The 18,993-nt window shown below is 35.6% G+C and overlaps 1 protein-coding gene across 1 annotated transcript in view; it reads left to right on the plus strand.

The window, feature by feature from the left end:
* ADGRA1 (adhesion G protein-coupled receptor A1) overlaps nucleotides 1-18,993 on the plus strand; it is a 262,352-nt gene that overhangs the window by 25,459 nt on the left and 217,900 nt on the right. The window contains exon 2 of the mRNA XM_069863854.1: nucleotides 11,777-11,848. Coding sequence (XP_069719955.1) covers nucleotides 11,777-11,848 — 72 coding nt within the window. The remainder of the gene's footprint in view (nucleotides 1-11,776; nucleotides 11,849-18,993) is intronic.

The raw sequence follows: 18,993 nt of genomic DNA on the forward strand, positions 1-18,993 counted from the left end.
TAAAAACAAAGCACAATACAGCTTCCAGTGTCATTTTTTGCTTCTATGACACCGTTCTTGATCATAAAGCCTATGTGAAAGTTTAAATATCTTTCTTTCCTTTATTCCTTTGCTTGTGATCTAACTTTTCTTGATACCTATGTTATTTTGCAGTGGAAGTGGAGAGAGCTTGAAATCCTGTGTTTATTCATGTCCTGTATTGTTATCCAGATAGGTTATTGCAAAATAAAAATAGTCTTAGTTCCATTCTGATAAAACCAGTGAGAGAAGGCTTTGCAATGAAAAATAAACTTTGGCATTCAGCACAGTTTATAAGATGGTTTGCCGTTTTAAATATTTGAAAATCTGTTTCCTTAAAGAAGGTTAAGAAATTTCTGTTGGCCAAGGAAAATACCTTTCAGAGTAAGGAATGATATGTTTATATATCCTCTATTATGCATATTGGAATAATAAAAAGGACAAAAGATGATGCTGGCCTTTTCTACAGCTCCCTTTTGGTTCTGGCTATATGAAGCCAGTTTAGTTTAGACTTTAACATATACCAAAAAATCCAATACATGCAGCATGATAATGTTTTTTAGATGCATGTGTATGTCATTCATTACTGTAGATGTAAGAAACATCAAAAGCGATTTATAACTCTCATTATCTTGGCTCTACTGATTCCCAAGACAGTGTCTCAACATCTACACAATACTATCTGACAGGTAAAATGTCCCCTCACTAGCAGTGATCAGTCTGATAAAGAAACGCTTCTGAGTTGTACATCTCCAGCATATATAACTCCAACATGAAGTAAATTTACAGATAGAGTCTTTGTAAATAGAACGGTAAAAATAGCATCTAGGAAACCTATTTTCTATTTATTCAGTATAGGAATTTAAAATCATGCTTGTATTAAGTTTCGGACTATGCATCAGTAATTACATAACTTTTATTTAAGAAGTGCTTCAGAGCTAACAATCTGAGTATTTTGTAATTAAGACGCTGAGCTACTGTCATTTTTTTCAGTCCATACTGAATATAATTGGATTTGCTCAGGAGCAATTAGTTCATGATCACTGGACTTGTGAGAAGGGCTTGGAATGAGAATTCATTATTTAGAAAAAAAATGTCTGTTACAAAGATTAGAATGAGTAGCCATTTTTAAAGTATATCTTGAGTCTTGTTTTTAAAGTTTATTTTTGGAAATGAAACTCCTGCTTTTACCTGATTTTTAATACACATTGTTCAGAAAGCTTTGTAGAGGAGAACTTTGGATATCTTTTAACTATATGTGGCACCTATTGAAGGTAATTTGTGATGTCAAATCTCTCGATCTCTTTAAGTGCTTTTCTAATATTCTGTAATATCTTTGAGTCTGATGGAAGGTAAGTAAATTCTAGAGAAAGGAACTTAACTAGCAAGGACTACTGAAGATAGCCAAATACAGAAGACAGAGCAGAACTGGATATTTAAGTGAAGTTTGTTGCTGAAACTGTTGTGTTGGGTCTTTGATGAATGATGTTTCCATCTTCCATATTGGTACACCCAGCTCTCCATTACTGTAAAAGTGGCTTGCCCAAAGAATGAATTTCTGAGCTATTTGTTTTAGAAATTTAAAGATCTTCTTCTGTTTTGTCATTCTACTTAACTTCAAACACGTCACTGCTTTCCTAAGGAACACAAGTTGAGTATCACTTTTGGACCAGATTAATAAATAGCTGATTAATTGTATGTGTGTCAGAAGAGACAATCTTTATTTTCCTTTCCTCTATTTGTTTTTCTTCACTAGTACTCATAGCTACACTCTCTTCCCTGTCCCTGTTTTTATTCTTTTGTGCCTTCTATTTCTTTTGTTTTTCTTGTAGACAGTCTATGATTTTAAGAAATAAGTGCAACTGATCTCACTTAAGCAAGCTCCTTTTGTGTAATTTCAGGAATCTCTGAAAGGTGCTATCACTCTCATTATTTATTCAAGGATCTGAAGACACTTCTGAAAAATGAATAAATTATTCTGTCATCATTATTTTAGGAAAACTTTAAAAACGACTAAAAGAATTGAATTGGGAAACCATTATGAATAACCAAGCTTCATTTAACATAGCTGTGATAGCTTCAGGACATGTTCCCCTACAAAGGCTTTGGAATTCCTTGTGGATATTGCTGCCAGAGTTTATTATTGTACAAGCAATGCGTTCAGCTACTGTTGTTGTACAGCTAATGTTTTAGGAGTCATTTGGCAGAAATGCATGCTGCAAGTTAAAGCTGAATATTCGCAATCAAGTATCAAACAAAAGGTTATTGGACAGGCTGAACACTGACTAAAGTGAAAGGAACAAAGACAAAGCAAGGTAGGAAAAAGTTAGTTGCATGATGCAAGTTGGACCAAATGTTCCTTTTCTTTGTATTATTTATACCAATGTTTTGAACAGTTGTGCTGAAAGCATTATTTCAAAGATTGTGGATATAACTAAAATGGAAAGACCATCAAATATTGAATAGCACAGCCTTGGGAAGATAACTTTAAGTACCTGAGTTGATAGGTAGCACTTGAGGGTAAGATTAAAAAAAAGACAAATCACAAGTGAGACTATAATTGACCGTTTTAGCTCGGAAGCTGAGAGGTAGATGTACTTGGAGATGATTGCTCTTGTGTTACCTTCATTACACGAGTTGAGAATTGCCTTCCCAAATGTCTTAAGAGAATCTTATCTTTTAGCCCATTTTATTAAGGAGATCACTTTGCCCTTCACCTGGACAAAATCTGTTTCAGAGGTAAGACTTAAGAATTGTAGAATGGTTTGGGTTGGAAGGGACCTTAAAGATCATCCAATCAATGCCCCTCTGAATGGCATCCCTTCCCTCCAGTGCATCCACAGCAGAACAAAGCTTGGAGTTGTCGGCAAACTTGTTAATGCTCAATCCCACTGTCCATGTCTCTGACAAAGATGTTGAACAGTGCTGGTCCCAGTACAAACCCTTAAGGAACACTGCTTGTCACTTGTCTCCTCTTGGACATTGAGCTGATGATCACAACTCTTTGAATGCATCCATCCTGTCAATTCCTTATCCACTTAGCAATCCATCTGTCAATCCATGTCTCTCCAGTTTAAAGACAAAGTTGTCATGTGGGACAGTGTTAAATGCTTTGCGCAAGTCCAGGTAGACGGTATCAGTTGTTCTTCCCTTGTTCACCAACACTGTAAGCCCATTGTAGACGGCCACCAAATTCATCAGTCATGATTTGCTTGATGAAGCCATGTTGTCACCAATCACCTCCTTATTTTCCGTGTGCCTCAGCAGAGTTTCCAGGAGGAAATGCTCCATGATCTTGCTGGGCATAGAGGTGGGACTGAGTGGTCTTTAGGTGCCCAGGTCTTCATTTTTTCCTCCCTTTTTAAAAATGGAAGCCACATTTCCCCTTTTCCAGTCAGTGGGATCTTCACCAGACTGCCACTACTTCTCAAATACGATGGATGGTGGCTTAGCAACTTCGTCTGCCAATTCCCTCAGGACCTGTGGACGCATCTCATCGAGTCCCATGGACTTGTGCATCTTCAGGTTGCTTAGATGGTCTAGAAACTGATCTTGGGCAGTATGGCTAAAGCACTTGCCAGTGAAGACTGGAGCAAAAAAAAGTTGTTGAGTACTTCAGCCTTCTCCATATCCTGGGTAATCAGGTCTCCTGTTTACTTCCAGAGAGGCCCCTTCCTTGTCTCCCCTGCCTGACCATCCTAAAGAGCCTGTATCCTTCCAGTCATAGAAGCCATCCCACCACATCTCCATGATGCCAATAAGATCATAGCGCTGCAGATGTGTGCATGTCACTAACTTCTCTAGTTTATACCACATGACACGTGTGTTTGCATAGGGGCATTTAAGTTGAGCCCCTGATGAAGCTGATTTACTGGCTGCAGTGTCTGGAATTCCTCTGTGCAGCTCTTCAGGTGCTGTCCTGCTGAGCTGTATTTTTTCTCCAGGCTCTGGGTATCTATTGTTAGCACTGTCATCAAACTGGTAGGAGCAGAACGGATTGAGGTTCCCCTCCCCCAGCAACTTTAATTTAAAGCCCTTTTCCCCAGGTTGGCTTCTGCTCAGGCTGTTATTTGTCCAATTGATGCCAAGCACACTGAAATGCTCAGATCTTCACATTGTGCTTCTGTATTATTCACACAACTGCTCTGCTCCTCCTCCACTGTAGATATCAGTAAATTGTATGAAAGTTTGAATTAGAAACAAATATAAGAATGTCATTTCCCATAACATCAACTGAGTTGAATGACAAACAAATCAAAAGCTAATTGTCCTATAAACAATAACATCATTAAATCCATTTGCATATTACACAACTTACTCAGTGAAGAACTTGGTTGCTTTTTTAATTGAATGAATGCTGTGCAGTGAGTCAAAGACAAAACCAGGAATGATAACACATGCAACCACTACCATCACCGACTGCCTAGATATGCTTTTAGAAATGGTGTTTTAGTGAAAGTTCAGATGTAAGGATTTCCTTCTTATTGTAAAGAGGGCTTTGAACGACTCCTCCCTTTCTCCAAAGAAAATGTTGACAATAGGATCTTTGATCTTCAAAAACTAATGCACGTGATAAATTTAATTCATGTAAATAATTCTGCTAGACTCAGTAGGACCCATCGCAGAAAGTTAAACACACATAACTATCTTTTGAGTAAAGACCATGCACATGATAGGTACAGTGGCATAGTCCAGAGGTTCACTTAGATAAAATTATCTCTTTTCTAAAGGATGTAATGAAAATGCTGTCTAATCAATAGATTGTGTGTTAGGTTTTTTTAGATTACATTTGAAAAATTTATCTTCATTGAAGTTCAAATCTAAAAGCAAGATTTATCTAGACAGTTTAATCATGTTATAAATATATGTACATGTAGTAACATAGTAGTGATTAATCATATTTTTATATCTTCAGCACTTCAATATTCTGTGTTCTCAGGAAATAACACTGTAATTTTATTCTATGCACTGTTTATATTGTCAATCCTTTTCCTGCACTCATCCAGTAATGACACAAATTTTCCAGGTATTGAATTTATTGAATACAATTGATTCTACTTTTACCATAGAATCCTGTATGAAATTTTGTGTCTTCACTGTTCTGTAGATACAAGCTTTGCATCTTAAAGTTCGTGCAGAAAAAAATATTCTGCTTAAGAGGATCATCTAGTTCAGAAATATGCTGGTGCTTTTTGGAAGTCGTAAAATAGACAACTACGTTTCTTTTCTGAAGTACTTGCAGTCCTATTAGTAGTGTTTTGATTCCTGCTGCTTCTTGTTCTATTCAGTTAATGAATATCACCCTGTAGTGAAGAGGCTTGTTTCAAAAGCTGGGAGCTCTTTAACTTTCCAACTGTTAAGAAATCTTATTAAGATTTCAACTTGAGAGTGACCTTGCTGCTTCCTATTGTTAATACATTAATACCACTGAACCAGTAGTAGGGAAAGGATGAGTTTTGTGTGCTGCTAGCGATGATGGTGGTTTGTTTTATTATTTGAATTGTAATGTTACTTAAACAGAGATGCTCTTGAATATGATTTTAGTTAATTAAATCAGTTGGTGTGATGACTTATGCAAGAACTCTCTGATTTTGTTATTTTGAATGTGATGTAGCACTCTCTTATATCACCTAAGAGGAGTATTGATGAAAAGCCACCAGTAAGAACACTGAAGCAACAAAAAAATAAGAGGTTTGCTGTATATTTTGGATTACTGAAAATGAGTTTATTGAACAGTGATTTTCTACAGAAGCAGTATTGCGTTTCTAAAGCATGAGTTTTTGCTATGTCCATTAAATGTATGAAATTAAATGTATGAAAAAACATTAGCATTTGTTTGCACTTTTGGAAGGATATTGGTGCTAATATTGCTGTTTCTTGGTTCCTTTGCTATCATCAAATAATGTCAAGATTTGGAAACACCTGCTCAGTTGGTATTCTTTTTTCCTCTCTATTCCTGCCATTTTGCGGTGCAAGCCTACCTGATTTGTTTTGTATGGTGCAGCTCTCAATGAATTATGGATGTTGTGGGAATAAACAATATTCTGGTTTACTGAGAAGGATTTAAAACCTTAGAAATAGTTTTTCATTTACACTGTAGTATTTCAATGAATTATTCTAGTCTTGTTTTGGTACCATAAAGAAACTGAATACTTCTCTCACACACTTTTTCCCACCTTTGTATACAAGTATTTCATAGGATATCCGTTTACGCTCCTTTTGCATCTAACCATATACCATGTGTAAAGAGAACAGAGCTTAAATGGCAACCTGTGAACTGTTACCAGGTTTTCATGTAAAATGATTATCTACTATTAGTCCTTCAATTTTTATTTTAAAATAAAAGATATTTCTCTGTACTTGAACTTAAATTAGTACGTAGGAGAAACTGCACAACTTGAAACACAATTCCTTAACACAACCCCAGTGGAGAGATCCCCAATGTGCATAATGGACTGATCTTTCTATATTTTGTTGAATTATCTTGCATATCCATCTAACACACCTTTTTACTGGAGAAGTGGAAAACCAAACAGGAATTAAGAAAGAAGCACACAGCAGAGGCAGATATGATTGGTCTCCTGGTTGCTGCCTGCTGTTGTACTTCAGCAAGTCTCAGTGAGCAGGACTTGAAGAAAGGATTTCAGGAGGATTAATTTTCTAGGCATTGTTTTTTCAGCTTATCTATCAGCTAGACATAGGACTCAGTCAAGTGTCCTCTTTTACATTGTCAGCTTTCAGGTGGAAGTCGACATTTTATTGGTTTTTTCATGAAATTTGGGTGGGGTTTTTACTTGTGTTTTTTTGTTTGTTTGTTTTCCCTGTGAATATTATCAGAGGAAATACATACTTTTGTTAATATGTAACACTTCCTTCTATGTACACTGTGCATTTGGTAAAAAATGTCTTGCTGTTCTTGGATTTGGTTATTAGAGATCTTCTTTCTCTGTGGACGCACTGCTGTGTGAGCCCACAGTCTTTAACCCAAAGTCCATTGACTTTGAAGGCATGGTAAAAAGGTTCTTTCTCTATGCTTCAGGTGTTGTAGGAAATTGAAGGTTTTTTATGTTATGATTGAGAGCTTTTTATTCGATACTTTTTTTAATACTCCGGTAGATTTTCATATACTGGGCATGTTTTATACTTGAATGAGACTTTGTTGCACCGGGTTACATCTTTTTACACTTCAAATGGTTTCACGAAAAGAAAAGTTGTGGCATCAATTTAAGCAAACTGGGATTTGTGGCTTGTATAATTCAAACGGAAGAAACAGAAAAAAAATCTGAGAGATGGCTTGTAGCCCATTAAAACAATTCATCCTTTTAGGTATGTTAAGAGGTCCAGGACAGAGCGGAAGTAGTATCTCATTGAGCATCCATGCTTCTCAGTTGTTAGTTTGTGAGGTTGGTTGGTTTATTTCCAGTGCAGGATGAATGAAATAACATGCAGCCTGTGTTGCAACCCACCGGAGAAGTACGTTTGCATTGTGAGACTACAGGTATGGATTACATAGTTTAGGGTGTCACTGCAAGTCAAGAGGGGGTGTTTGAAGGATATCCATTCAAAGCCTGTGGGACTAGTGCTGGAGGGCTTCACAGGGCCAGGATAAGACAAACCTGATGTAGAGTTAGTGTCTTCTGAATATGCTCCCTCAGGTAAACAATCCTCCAAAGCGTCTTGGGAGAAGAAACAGTAGAGACATAAAATTTCAAAGGGTCTATGAAGTGAGGAAACTTCAGCACTGTTTTAGTTAGATGTATCCCATGAAGGCTAGGGCTGAAAATATCACCATTTTAATTTCCAGTTTCTTGGGGATTTGGATCATAGCAAGAGACAGTTTGCAAACTGAGCAATAAAATAAATACCTTCTCAGAAAGCTCCTCCAGGAATTTTTTTTTTTAAAGAAAAGTGAAAGTTTAAGTGGATTTTAGTTTTGGAAAACAGTTTCACTGAAATAAAGTGTGCTCATTTTCTTAGTGTTTCTCTCCTGGGAATAAAATATTTAAAATGTGAGATTCTTAGCACATAGCTAGAAACTGATAATTACTTAAACCTGGTTGCAATGAGTAGCAATATTTATTGTTGTGATTCACTAGCACATCAGGAAAAAAAGACAAGTGAGAATGATGTGAATAAATAAAATGTGAGAAATACTTAATCGTAATGGGTGTGTGGTGGTGATTTATTTTCCAAACTATATTTACTCTTATTAAAATATGTAAATTTGTTTGTTACATGTGAAAGTTATAATCATGTTATAAACTACCAAAATCGAATACATGAACAGCACCTTTTTTGATATATTTATCCACCAAACCTTTACATCTGTAAGTACATGAAAAAGATGGTCTTCATGTTTTTCCTGAAAAATTTCTACAGGTCTCTAATGACAAGTATCTCCCTGTAAGCCAGTGAGTGTAAAGAGAATATTACAAGGGAAAAGAGATACTTATGTATTCCACTTCATGCATTTCGTGTCTATTCTGTTACTTTTCTGAAGAAGTAATATACAAAAATATTCTGTGTAATTTCAGCATCAAGAGTAAGAGCCACAATTTGACCAGGCATTGATTGCTCAGAAAGATTTTTCATCATCTGTAGTTTAGCCTCATTTCTGAGTTAGTACATTGAACGTTGTAACAAAAACCATCCTCCCTTCTAGTCTCATTCCCACAGCAAATGTCCTCAGAAGGGAAGAATGTTATGAGTTGTGTCAAAAGATTAACAAGTGATTCATTACTGTATGAAAAATAATGTGATTTAAGTTTGCCAGTGAAGTTGTTCATTGTATTCACAGAATCAGCTTTCAATGCAACCCGAATCCTTAACAGCAGCCTCTTGCAAGTGCTTGGACATTGTTAAAGCTAATTAAAAACAGGTGGATTCTTCCCATTCAGTGTACCAACCAGCTGAATGATAGGTAGATAACTTGTATTAAGTGTTAGAGATTCTGCCCCCCCCCTTCTCCCCCAGCCTTATTGGAATGCTAGGTTTCTCTAGATCTGTGATTCTGAACAGAAAAAGAATTGTATTTTAACTATAATACCCATATTACTTTGTTTATAGAACCTGAATTTTAGTTGGCACTGTGGAGAAGAGAAGGCACTGAAGGAAACTTAATTTTTGAAATCTGATCCGTGTGTGAAAGTCTCTGTGAAAGTCTGGTATAAAGATCTCAAAGGTTTCATTTAGAAAGATTTACATAGCTAAGTTCTATGTTTTGGTGGGGTTTTTTGGTTTTGTTTTGGGGTTTTTTTTGGTGCCTGTTATATTTCTCAGGCTCAGTTTATCTTTCAGAAAAATAAAAGAAAATGACCAATTGAGATAGCACTATTGCAGAACATGAGTTATGTTTACTGGGTGTTCTATTTATGAACTAAACATTCTGCTTAATCTTGTGATTTATTACTGGATAGATATTACTCTTGAATTTCTAGGAGTTTATTTTATGTAGATTAATGATACTGGTTTCAGTTTACACACAAAGAGCCATACAGAAAGAGACCCAGAGGCAAAGAGTAGGAGACTCACGTACTCCTGACTTGTGCTGCATTTTCATGGAGTTGCCAGCAAAGTTCAGGCTGCCCTCTTTTTCTGGGCAGAATGAATAGAAGGAAAAACAAATTGACATCAAGAAAATATTTCAAAGATAGAAATACTTGTCTCTAAGCCAGATGTGAGTTCTGAAGCACATGTATCTTTGAAAATCAGGCTATGCAGAAGAGTCCAAATATAATATTTATATCTAATGTCATTGTAATAGACCTCAAAGATGGTCTTTCTGTAGCACAGCATATAACCAAATGACCCAATATGAAGTGGAATTCATGATATTAGTCTTCCCAGGCCCAGCCAATTTTAATATTGGGACTTCACTTTTTCTTGACTGACACAAGTTCTGTGCAGCCTCAGAAGAGATTATAAATAAAAGAACAGAAAAAAGTAATAGAGCATTTCATATATTTAAATCTCCTAGTGTAGATATTCAGAATGTTAAAACAATCACTCTGTGGGCACCTAAAAAGTTCAGAAAAAGTGACAAATAAGACAAATTTAGCCTTTCATCATATCCCTGCTGAAATATATTGTTAGATAGTAGTGAAGAGTTGGTAGATTAGAGGAATGTTTAATGTAATATACATGCTTTTTAATCTGAGAGGTAGAAGGAAGAACTTGTGAGATTTCATTTTTATCATAAACATAGGTTTCCGTGGGCTTTCAGATGCCCAGGTTTAAGTACTCATGATCAAACCCAAATTGCTACTTGCCAGTTATACTGACTGGTTATGGATGAGGAGTAATGTTGCTGCACAATTGTATTCATTAACAACATAGTATAATAACACACAAGTCAGACCTGAGCTGCTTTATTCTTCACGTTCTCTGACAGTGGGCCATCAAATTGCATCAAAATTTATTAACACCTTTATTGATGCATTTTAGAAATAACTTGCAAAAATCTCCAAATCTTACTAACATTGCTTATTTTCTGTTTCAATATGGGTCAGTATTATATGTTGTCTTTTGCACCTAGACTTGAGATTTTTGATACAAGTTGTATGCTGGGGCAAAGCACTTACTATTCGTATGCAGTGTGAAGTGCTAGGAGAGAGACTTAAGATATTCTCATGTTACAGATTCTTTTAAAACTTTGCCAGAGTCTCAAGTTTGCTAGTTAAATTCATAAAGATTCTTTTGAAATTCTTTTATTTCTCTCTGTATTGCAATCTTCTTTTGAAATTCTTTTATTTCTGTCTGTATTGCAATCTATGTCTCTTATTTTGAAATACTAGAATACTAGAGAAATATAATATATTGTAAACGTTACTGTAAAAGACTCATTTCCCAAGCAGCTAGAGTTAGATTTTTTTCAGACAAACATTTCTTCTGCAAATCGCATAATCATTAGATCTGTTTAGCAAAACAATTTATTGAGCTTCTAAACCAAATTGCATTTCTTTTGTGTATTGTAAGGTTTTTAAAGATAGTAACATCTTCAGAATGAGTGCATGTTCTTATTGTATTGCTTCTGAAATAGCTGCAAAAGTATTGCAGTGAAAAATTGCTAAGCTAGAGCAAGCCACTTGTGAAATCGACAGTAGTTTAATACAAAGAGGAAAAATAGTCAACTTTTTCAGTAGCTTGCATGCAGGGCCAGTTTGCATGTGTACTTGATGGTGGTAGTACTTGACAGACCAGGCATGGCCTAATTATTAAATTTCTGCTATGCAGAGGTTGCAATATGAAAACATTTTTTGATTAGTCTGCTTTTGTGGCAAAAGGGTGGGTTTTTGTTTATCTCTCCTATAGAAATTTTTCTGTATCAATCAGCCATTGATGCTATCATTCTTTGCACATCCCTGACACCATATAGTCCTCTAATCTACTGAAAAAGTTTTTAACACGTCCCTTGCTTCATCAGCCTTTTACCTGACTGAGAAGCCCAAACACATAGTTTTCAAGTGGTAATTTAGAATCTGCTGGTGAAGTGTGGGCTTTTATCACTGTTTCAGTTTTCAAGCTGAAGCCAAAATTCATTTATTGACATCTTTTTTGAATGTGCTTTTATTTAATAAAGAAGAAGCTGTGCACTTCAGGAAATGGTAATCTTAATTTACTGCTGTGAGGTGAGAATGTACACAAAGCAGAGAATTATATGGTTATTATTTTACAGAACAGTCATTTGCTATAATTACATGGTTTTAATCAGTGGAATTATCATTTTCTATTAACTGGATTCTTTCCTGACTTCTTGTAGGATTCTGAGTAACAACAAGATCTTATGGTTGAAGAATGGCTCCTTCTTTGGACTGAGATCCCTGGAGAGACTGTGAGTAATTGACCAGCCTCATTTCACCTTCAATTAAAAAGTCTTTGTATTTTAAAAGTAAAAACAAAGATCAGATAATGAAGTTGAGACGTTCTGAACTGTATTGTACAGTTCGATTTCTAGGCAGTCATCAAGTTAAGAAGCAGCTTAAAAATGAGTGGGGATGGACATGGAAAACACAGGAAAGCACTGCCATCAATTTGGAACTAAAATAAACATCCAGTCAAAGGCTTGTGCTACATTATGTACACTATCACAGTGAAGAATGGTATACGTAGTGGTAACTCTAATATACCTGACATGTAGTTTGGGTTATTTAACTCACTGGTCTCCAATACTTCCACTTTAATTCTGTTCTGATTTTAATTCTGTTCTATATTTTAATTATATTCTAAATAAACTGGACAACACTTATCACTGGAGCAGATATTGACACTGATAAAGCTTCATGACTGTGTATTTCCAGCCAGTATTTGGAGAGGGGAAAAGGAGCTCAGGAGTAGCTTATGAGTTAGGAAGAAAACCTTTGGAAACCTCAGTGGAACAAATAAGCAGTAACAGCTATACTGTAATAACACTGCTTTCTGCATATTTAGGTCACTCATTTGAGAATAATAATATGAGGGTACCTAAGAGGCTAATTTTTATATTAATAGACAACTTTGCCAGTGCACCTAAAATGAGTAATTGTATCATGCCTGTTGTATAGTGTGTACTGCCACTTAAGCTAAATTATTTTTATATTGCTTTGTAATAGTACCCTAATTATGTACAGATGTTGATATAAAGTAGTTGCTACATTCATGAATACATGAATGTATTCTATGTTCTATGAATATTTCCATATGCAAAAAAATCTACATATTAAAATAAACTTTAGCTAGTATTTTACTATATACGTGTGTGGTGTTCGTACAGTTTATGGTTGTGTAATAAGGTAGGTGACTATATGATACTGAAATATATGACTATGATATGTCTGTCAAGGTCTGAAGCAGTCCCTTAAGCATCTTGAGAAGTGTTAGGATTAAGCTAACTGTCTGAACAGTTATGTAAAGGAATACTACATTTTCCCTGCATACAGTTATAGATGTAACAAATACTTCTTTCATACTGACAATATTAAATGGTTTGGAATGAAAAGTAATTGAGTATCATTTACTAACTGGTTTAATCTTAGGTATAACAATGATGGTACGTTTATAAAGAAGTTTACAAATATCGTAGACAAAACAATTTAGAATAGGGGATAGGATTACAAATTTATTGCAAGAAGGGAAATTAGATTAAATTATAATGTGCTCTAAAGCATTAGTGTGTAGAAGTAGAGGAAAACATTTCCTTTGTTAAGGTTTAATTTAGACTAGGGAATGATATGTTCTTTTAAAAAGTTTATTAGTTGTCTAGTTAGAGAAATAATCCAACATGAAAAGATGTTGTTGACTGTGTTGACAACAGTACGAAAACAAAAAAGAGTCTTAGGTATGTAGCCTCAAGTATCATCACCATCTAAACCTTCTTAATTTTATTATATTGATTTGTCACAGCATTACAGGTAAAAAGAGTGAGTATCCTCTCCTCTGTATATAATACTATTCGGCCATGGCATTCATATAAAATCCCCAAGTGGACCTTGAAGCAAGGACTAGATTTCAGGTGATGATATTGTCATCAGATTCAGATGCTCTGTTTCTGGTTCTCTGGCCCAATACACTTCTTATCGATCTCTGTGAAATCCCAGTTTCATTGGGGGGAAAGAGGAAAAAACCCGGCATTTGGCCTTGTTAAACCTCATGCCATTGGTCTCTGCCCAGCGGTCCAGCCTGTTCAGATTCCTTTGCAGAGCCTCCCTACCCTCCAGCAGATCGACACTTCCACCCAGCTTAGTGTCATTGGCAAAATTGCTAAGGGTGCACTCAATGCCTTCATCCAGGTCATCAATAAAGACATTGAACAGGGCTGGACCCAGCACCGAGCCCTGGGGAACCCCACTTGTCACTGGCCTCCAGCTGGAGTAAATTCCATTTCCCACCACTCTCTGGGCCTGGCCATCCAACCAGTTTTCCACCCAGGAGAGCGTTCACCTGTGCGGTCCAGAGGCTGACAGTTTCCTAAATAGAATGCTGTGAGAAACTGTGGCAAAGGCTTTACTGAAGTCCAAAAGTTCTAGTGATTTCTCAACAGCATGTTATGCAAGTGAGAGACCTCACTGAGCAGTTGTCTCAAACTAGGACTCCTCACTTCATGCAATTTTGATCAAGCAAACTGAGAAACTTACGTTGTTTGTCCCTTACTGTCCATTCGAAGAGTAAGACAGAATCGATTTCACTGAAGCTTAAGAGTATTGTAGAACTCGTATTAAACATGAAATGCATTTTTTTCAAAATATAGTTGGACCTGGTTTGTATTTGTTTCTGCAGACTTCTCAGAAAACTGCATTTTTTCAACCACAGAGGAGTATTACAAGGTTTCTATTTCAGATTATCTTGAATTGTGTTCCTGCTGCAAAAGGAAATCTGATATTAGGTTTTCAGGGGATACACCAAGCCAGCCAGGAAAAAACATGTTTGGGGATACAGTTATTTCCCTTTTACCAATAGAAAGATAATCCTATATTTATAATACTTTATTCATATTAAAAATGAAACATTTCATAATGTCAGTAATAAAAACTATATAAGTAATAGTGGTCAAAAATACATTTGTGAAATATGAGTATTTTTACTGTGCAGTTTGTAAAAATGCTTTCTAATAGACTGTTTCACCAAAAGCACTTTTTCTGTATTTTGTGTTTGTGAACAATGATTCACAAGTGATCTGTAGAGTGACACTCTCTCCACTTAGCCTGAGTTTTCTAAAATGAAGAATTGTTGCCTTGTGCTTGCTTGGAGATGCTGACTCACAAATGTGTTAGGGCATCTGGATCATGATGCACTTCTGCGCCACTGGACTTATTTTTTAATACTAACAAGGCATTAAGTGTTGCATATAATTACTTAAATACTATGTTAGAATTAAAGCTTTCTGTAAACTTTGATTGTTTATGGTCGTCACTTATATAGGCCTTGATTTGGAATAAAACCACAAGTGTAGGTAAGAGAATAAATACACTTTTTTTAAGCAAGTGCGGTAAAGAAACTGTTTCTTAAAACATGAGGAGCTTTATGAAATTTAACTGAAAGAGATCTACATGCCAGAAATTCTACAGTTGATAGCAAACACCATGAACCCATTTATACGATCCACTCTGTGGAGATATCTTCTTATACAGGAGGCTCAGAGTTCTCTTGCAATCTGAAACTTGGTGCAACAACTTGTCAGCTTGTAATGGTTTCAGTTCCAGTGCCTTCCCTGCCTGTAGTCAGTGTCTTGTCTTCTTGACAGATGCAGTGATCTGAGCATGACAGCATTGGTTATCCTAGACTTTTAAATAAGTTTTTCGTATGCTCTGATATCATAAAAGAAAGGCAAAGTAGGCTTTCAAAGGAATGAAACAGTGAAGTAGCCCTTTCAAGTAAGTCTCAGCACTCCAGATGCTCTCACTTAGTTAAAATAGCAATTTGAATGATCTGAACAACTGAAAAATTTAAGTCTATATAATTTGATGGTATGTGACTTAGTTTGATTTTTTAATTTAATACTGTTTTTTTTTTAACTTATGGACAGTGAGATTTACCATTGCTGTTAGTCAAAGAATCATTGGGTACTGCAAATCACCAGATTACTAACAGATACCTTATCATGGCACTATATGGTATGAGCCCTGCTCCAAAGACATTACAGTCTCTGGCAAAGTAATATTATTAGTAACAGTTGTGGCAAGTCTTTTTATGCTTGAGAATATTTGGCTGGCCATAGTCCACATAATGCTTCTGGGGACAAAGACTGAGGTTGTTTGGGCTAGGTGCTCCATCAGTGCTGGACCCAAAGTCTAGGAAACTTAAACTTATACCCTCATTTTGATGTCAGCTGTAAGAAAACAGTGTGCATATATCTGTGTTATTGTTCACACTACTGTTTTTCTTACACTCCAGGACCACCACTGCGTCATGGTTACCTGAATAACCCCTGTCCTGTGGTAACTCCCCACGTTATGTGTAGCTGGGGGCACTCTGTCATGACTTCTTCTCTCCTATGGACTTCCTGGTGCTTAATGGGGTTGATCTTGTACTTGCCTTTTCTGAAGTGGCTATATGAAGTCTCTCTCTCTCTGTTTCACAACTGAATTTACTTTTTCAATCGGTTTACAAGATCGTAATTACCTCTGAGATTGCTGCTCCTTTGTCCCGTTTGGCTGAAACTATTTAACGGGTTCAGAAGCTATTTGGAGGGAACCAGCAAATAAAAAAGAAACATACACAAACATACTGTGATTGCATAAGCAGGGTTTCCTTGGGAAATCAAGATGAAAGTTCACTAAGCAAGATTACACATCTTTCACAGTTGACCCAGAAGAAAAGCATGCCAGGCACCAATACTTCAATGCTGACTGCTTTACAGAAACTTGCTCTTCCATTTTCCCAATATCCCTAGACACATTTCTAGACAAAGAAAAATAACACTGAAGTAGCTGTAGGAATTTAGCATTGAATTTATTTTTTGGTTTTATTTTTTTAGTTGTATAGATCAGTCTTGCTTGACCAGGTCTCACTTAGATTGTGTGTACTTTTATTAAGTGTTGTTGTATTGTAGAGTTACAAACTGTGTGGCAGTGCTATGCAGTCACATGTCCTCAGTTATTATTAGATAAGATTGCATAAAACCTACTTTCAGTATTTTTCAGTATGAGTTTCTGCAACTATAAATTCTGCTGTGCAATTGAAGTAATAACACATTAACTTCAGAGAATGAAAGGGCAGGAGAGGCAAGCACAACAAATTAGACCATAGAAAGAACATGCTGTTAAACAGCTGGTATAAAAATACAGTATTTAGATGTTCTTTGGCAAAACTTGAGTGGTGAAAGGGTAAAATATAAAGGCTTTACATTTTGATATACTGCTGTGCTTTTTTAAACATGCAATTTATGTTTTCTGAATTACTGGTCACTCATTTCTTTTCCTGCCTATACTTCTGAAATGTGTGTGCACACAAAAGAAGAAACAGAGTTCTTTCTAGGCACTATGAAGCATTGGAAATAGGCCTAAAAAAATTGTTATACTATTTTTTTTCCAGCACATATATGACATCTTTAAAGTTAGGAACATAATGAATTAAATATAGAATTAAATGTTCTTTTTTGGATTGTTGTAAAAATATAAAATTACTAGTTATTATAAACTAATAACATTTCAGACTGACAGGTTCCAATTGTAGACTTTTTGTTTTTTTAACCAAAGAGCTTGCAACTAAGGAATGTGTCCCTAACTTCATGCAAGCACTTTTAACAGGAAATAGATTAATAGCCTTGGAGACCTCAAATTACCACATTAATTAATCTCAATTGCTATTTAACCATGTTTAGAGAAATGCTGTGGTGTTATTCAGGGATTTATAATCTGTTTCTCAGAGCTGCCTGTCGTGTAAATAGTCATGATGGCATGGTTGAAGTTGTTTGGTTTTATCTTTTTTTTTGTATTTGGAGAAATATGGAGGAAGGAAAATTGTTACAAGTCCCTTTCAATTATCTGAAGTATTTTTGCCACTTTTTCTTGTATTTCCAATCATACGTGGATTTATTAAAATTTCTACATCTAGTTGATAGTGATGACAAACAAGTTCTTTGTTTAAAGTCATCTAGAATGTTCTCAAATAACAAAAATACAAATTCTCAACTATTATATTTCATTGTCTGGTAATATGTCTGGGTGTCCTGGGGAAATCTAAACCATTTTTCATGTTAAAGTTCTTATCATGTTGGCGTGTTGTAATTGTTTACAAAAAACTGCATTACTGTTTGAAGTGGTTGAGCATATTCCAGTAGGTGAGAAAGAATGGAAATAGTTATGGGGAATGATTTTTCTTCTGGAGGGAGAATCTGTGCTTTGTGCACATACTGTAAACTAGACTGAAAACAATTCCCATTCCTCTTGGTGCTTTTTGAACTTTGAGTTACCCTTTTGGTTTCAGTATCAGAAAGAGATTGTCTTTCTCATTACGATAATTCTAGCATTTGCATGAAGAAGGGTAGTTCCCTTTCTCACTTGTAGATGCAGCTAATATAGCTGAAAGTTTTGAATCAGTGTTAAGTATGCTTGCCTGTAATATATTCTGTACTAAGGCAAGTATAAATATTGAGCTTAAAAAGGAAAGCTCTGAAAATTTATGAATTACTGAAGTTAAAGTACTTGTTCTTCCAGAGGCACATCTATTGCAAATAAAAAGTTTGAAGGGTTGGATATCCTCAGAAAATAAAGAGTTTTGCAAATACAGGAGCATGAGGAAAATCAATTTCTATCAAGAAAATGAGTGATAAACTGGTAAATTTGGCTATATTTTTCAAAGCTTAGTACACAGAGCTGCTTAGCCATCTCATTTTTTTTATTGATTATGAATGCCTTGGTCAGCCATTGAGAGATATTTATGTCAGGGCTTGCACCATATCCCTGGGTTCGGATCAGATTCCTTACCCATCCTGGGGCTCATTCCATGCGTGCTGCTGCCACTCTTCCTTTGCTGTTGTTAACAACCCGGATGCTCTGGGATTTTGCCTCCCTTTGGTGCTTGGTCCTCTATTATGATAATTTTGGCCATGTTACTCAACGCCAGTGGAACGTTTATTCTGATACAGACTGAATATAGAGATGTCCACTTAAATTAATGTGTTCTTAAGTATCTAACTTCTTGTGTCTGTCAATGAAGTTTGTAACATTTAAATGAATTATTGCTAAGTAATTAAATGCACGTCACAAAAAAGTATTTTTTTAGTAAAATCCATTTAGGTCTATAAAATCCAATTGCTATAAAAACGTTTTAATATCTTACAATTTTAATGGCATGGATTGGTGAGATTAGTATAAGTCTGATACCAGACTGAAAGGAGATACAGAAATGATCCTCGCAACACCAGAATATCTTCAGTTCCTCATTTTGAAGATATATTTTTTACCATCAAATATAGATTCCTCATTAACAAATAAAATATTTGAATGATAACTTGTAAATCATATGGAAATACAAATTTATGTATTTATTTATCACAAATAA

Source organism: Phaenicophaeus curvirostris, chromosome 9 (genome assembly GCF_032191515.1).
Source record: "Phaenicophaeus curvirostris isolate KB17595 chromosome 9, BPBGC_Pcur_1.0, whole genome shotgun sequence".
In the NCBI taxonomy this organism is placed as follows: Eukaryota; Metazoa; Chordata; class Aves; order Cuculiformes; family Cuculidae; genus Phaenicophaeus; species Phaenicophaeus curvirostris.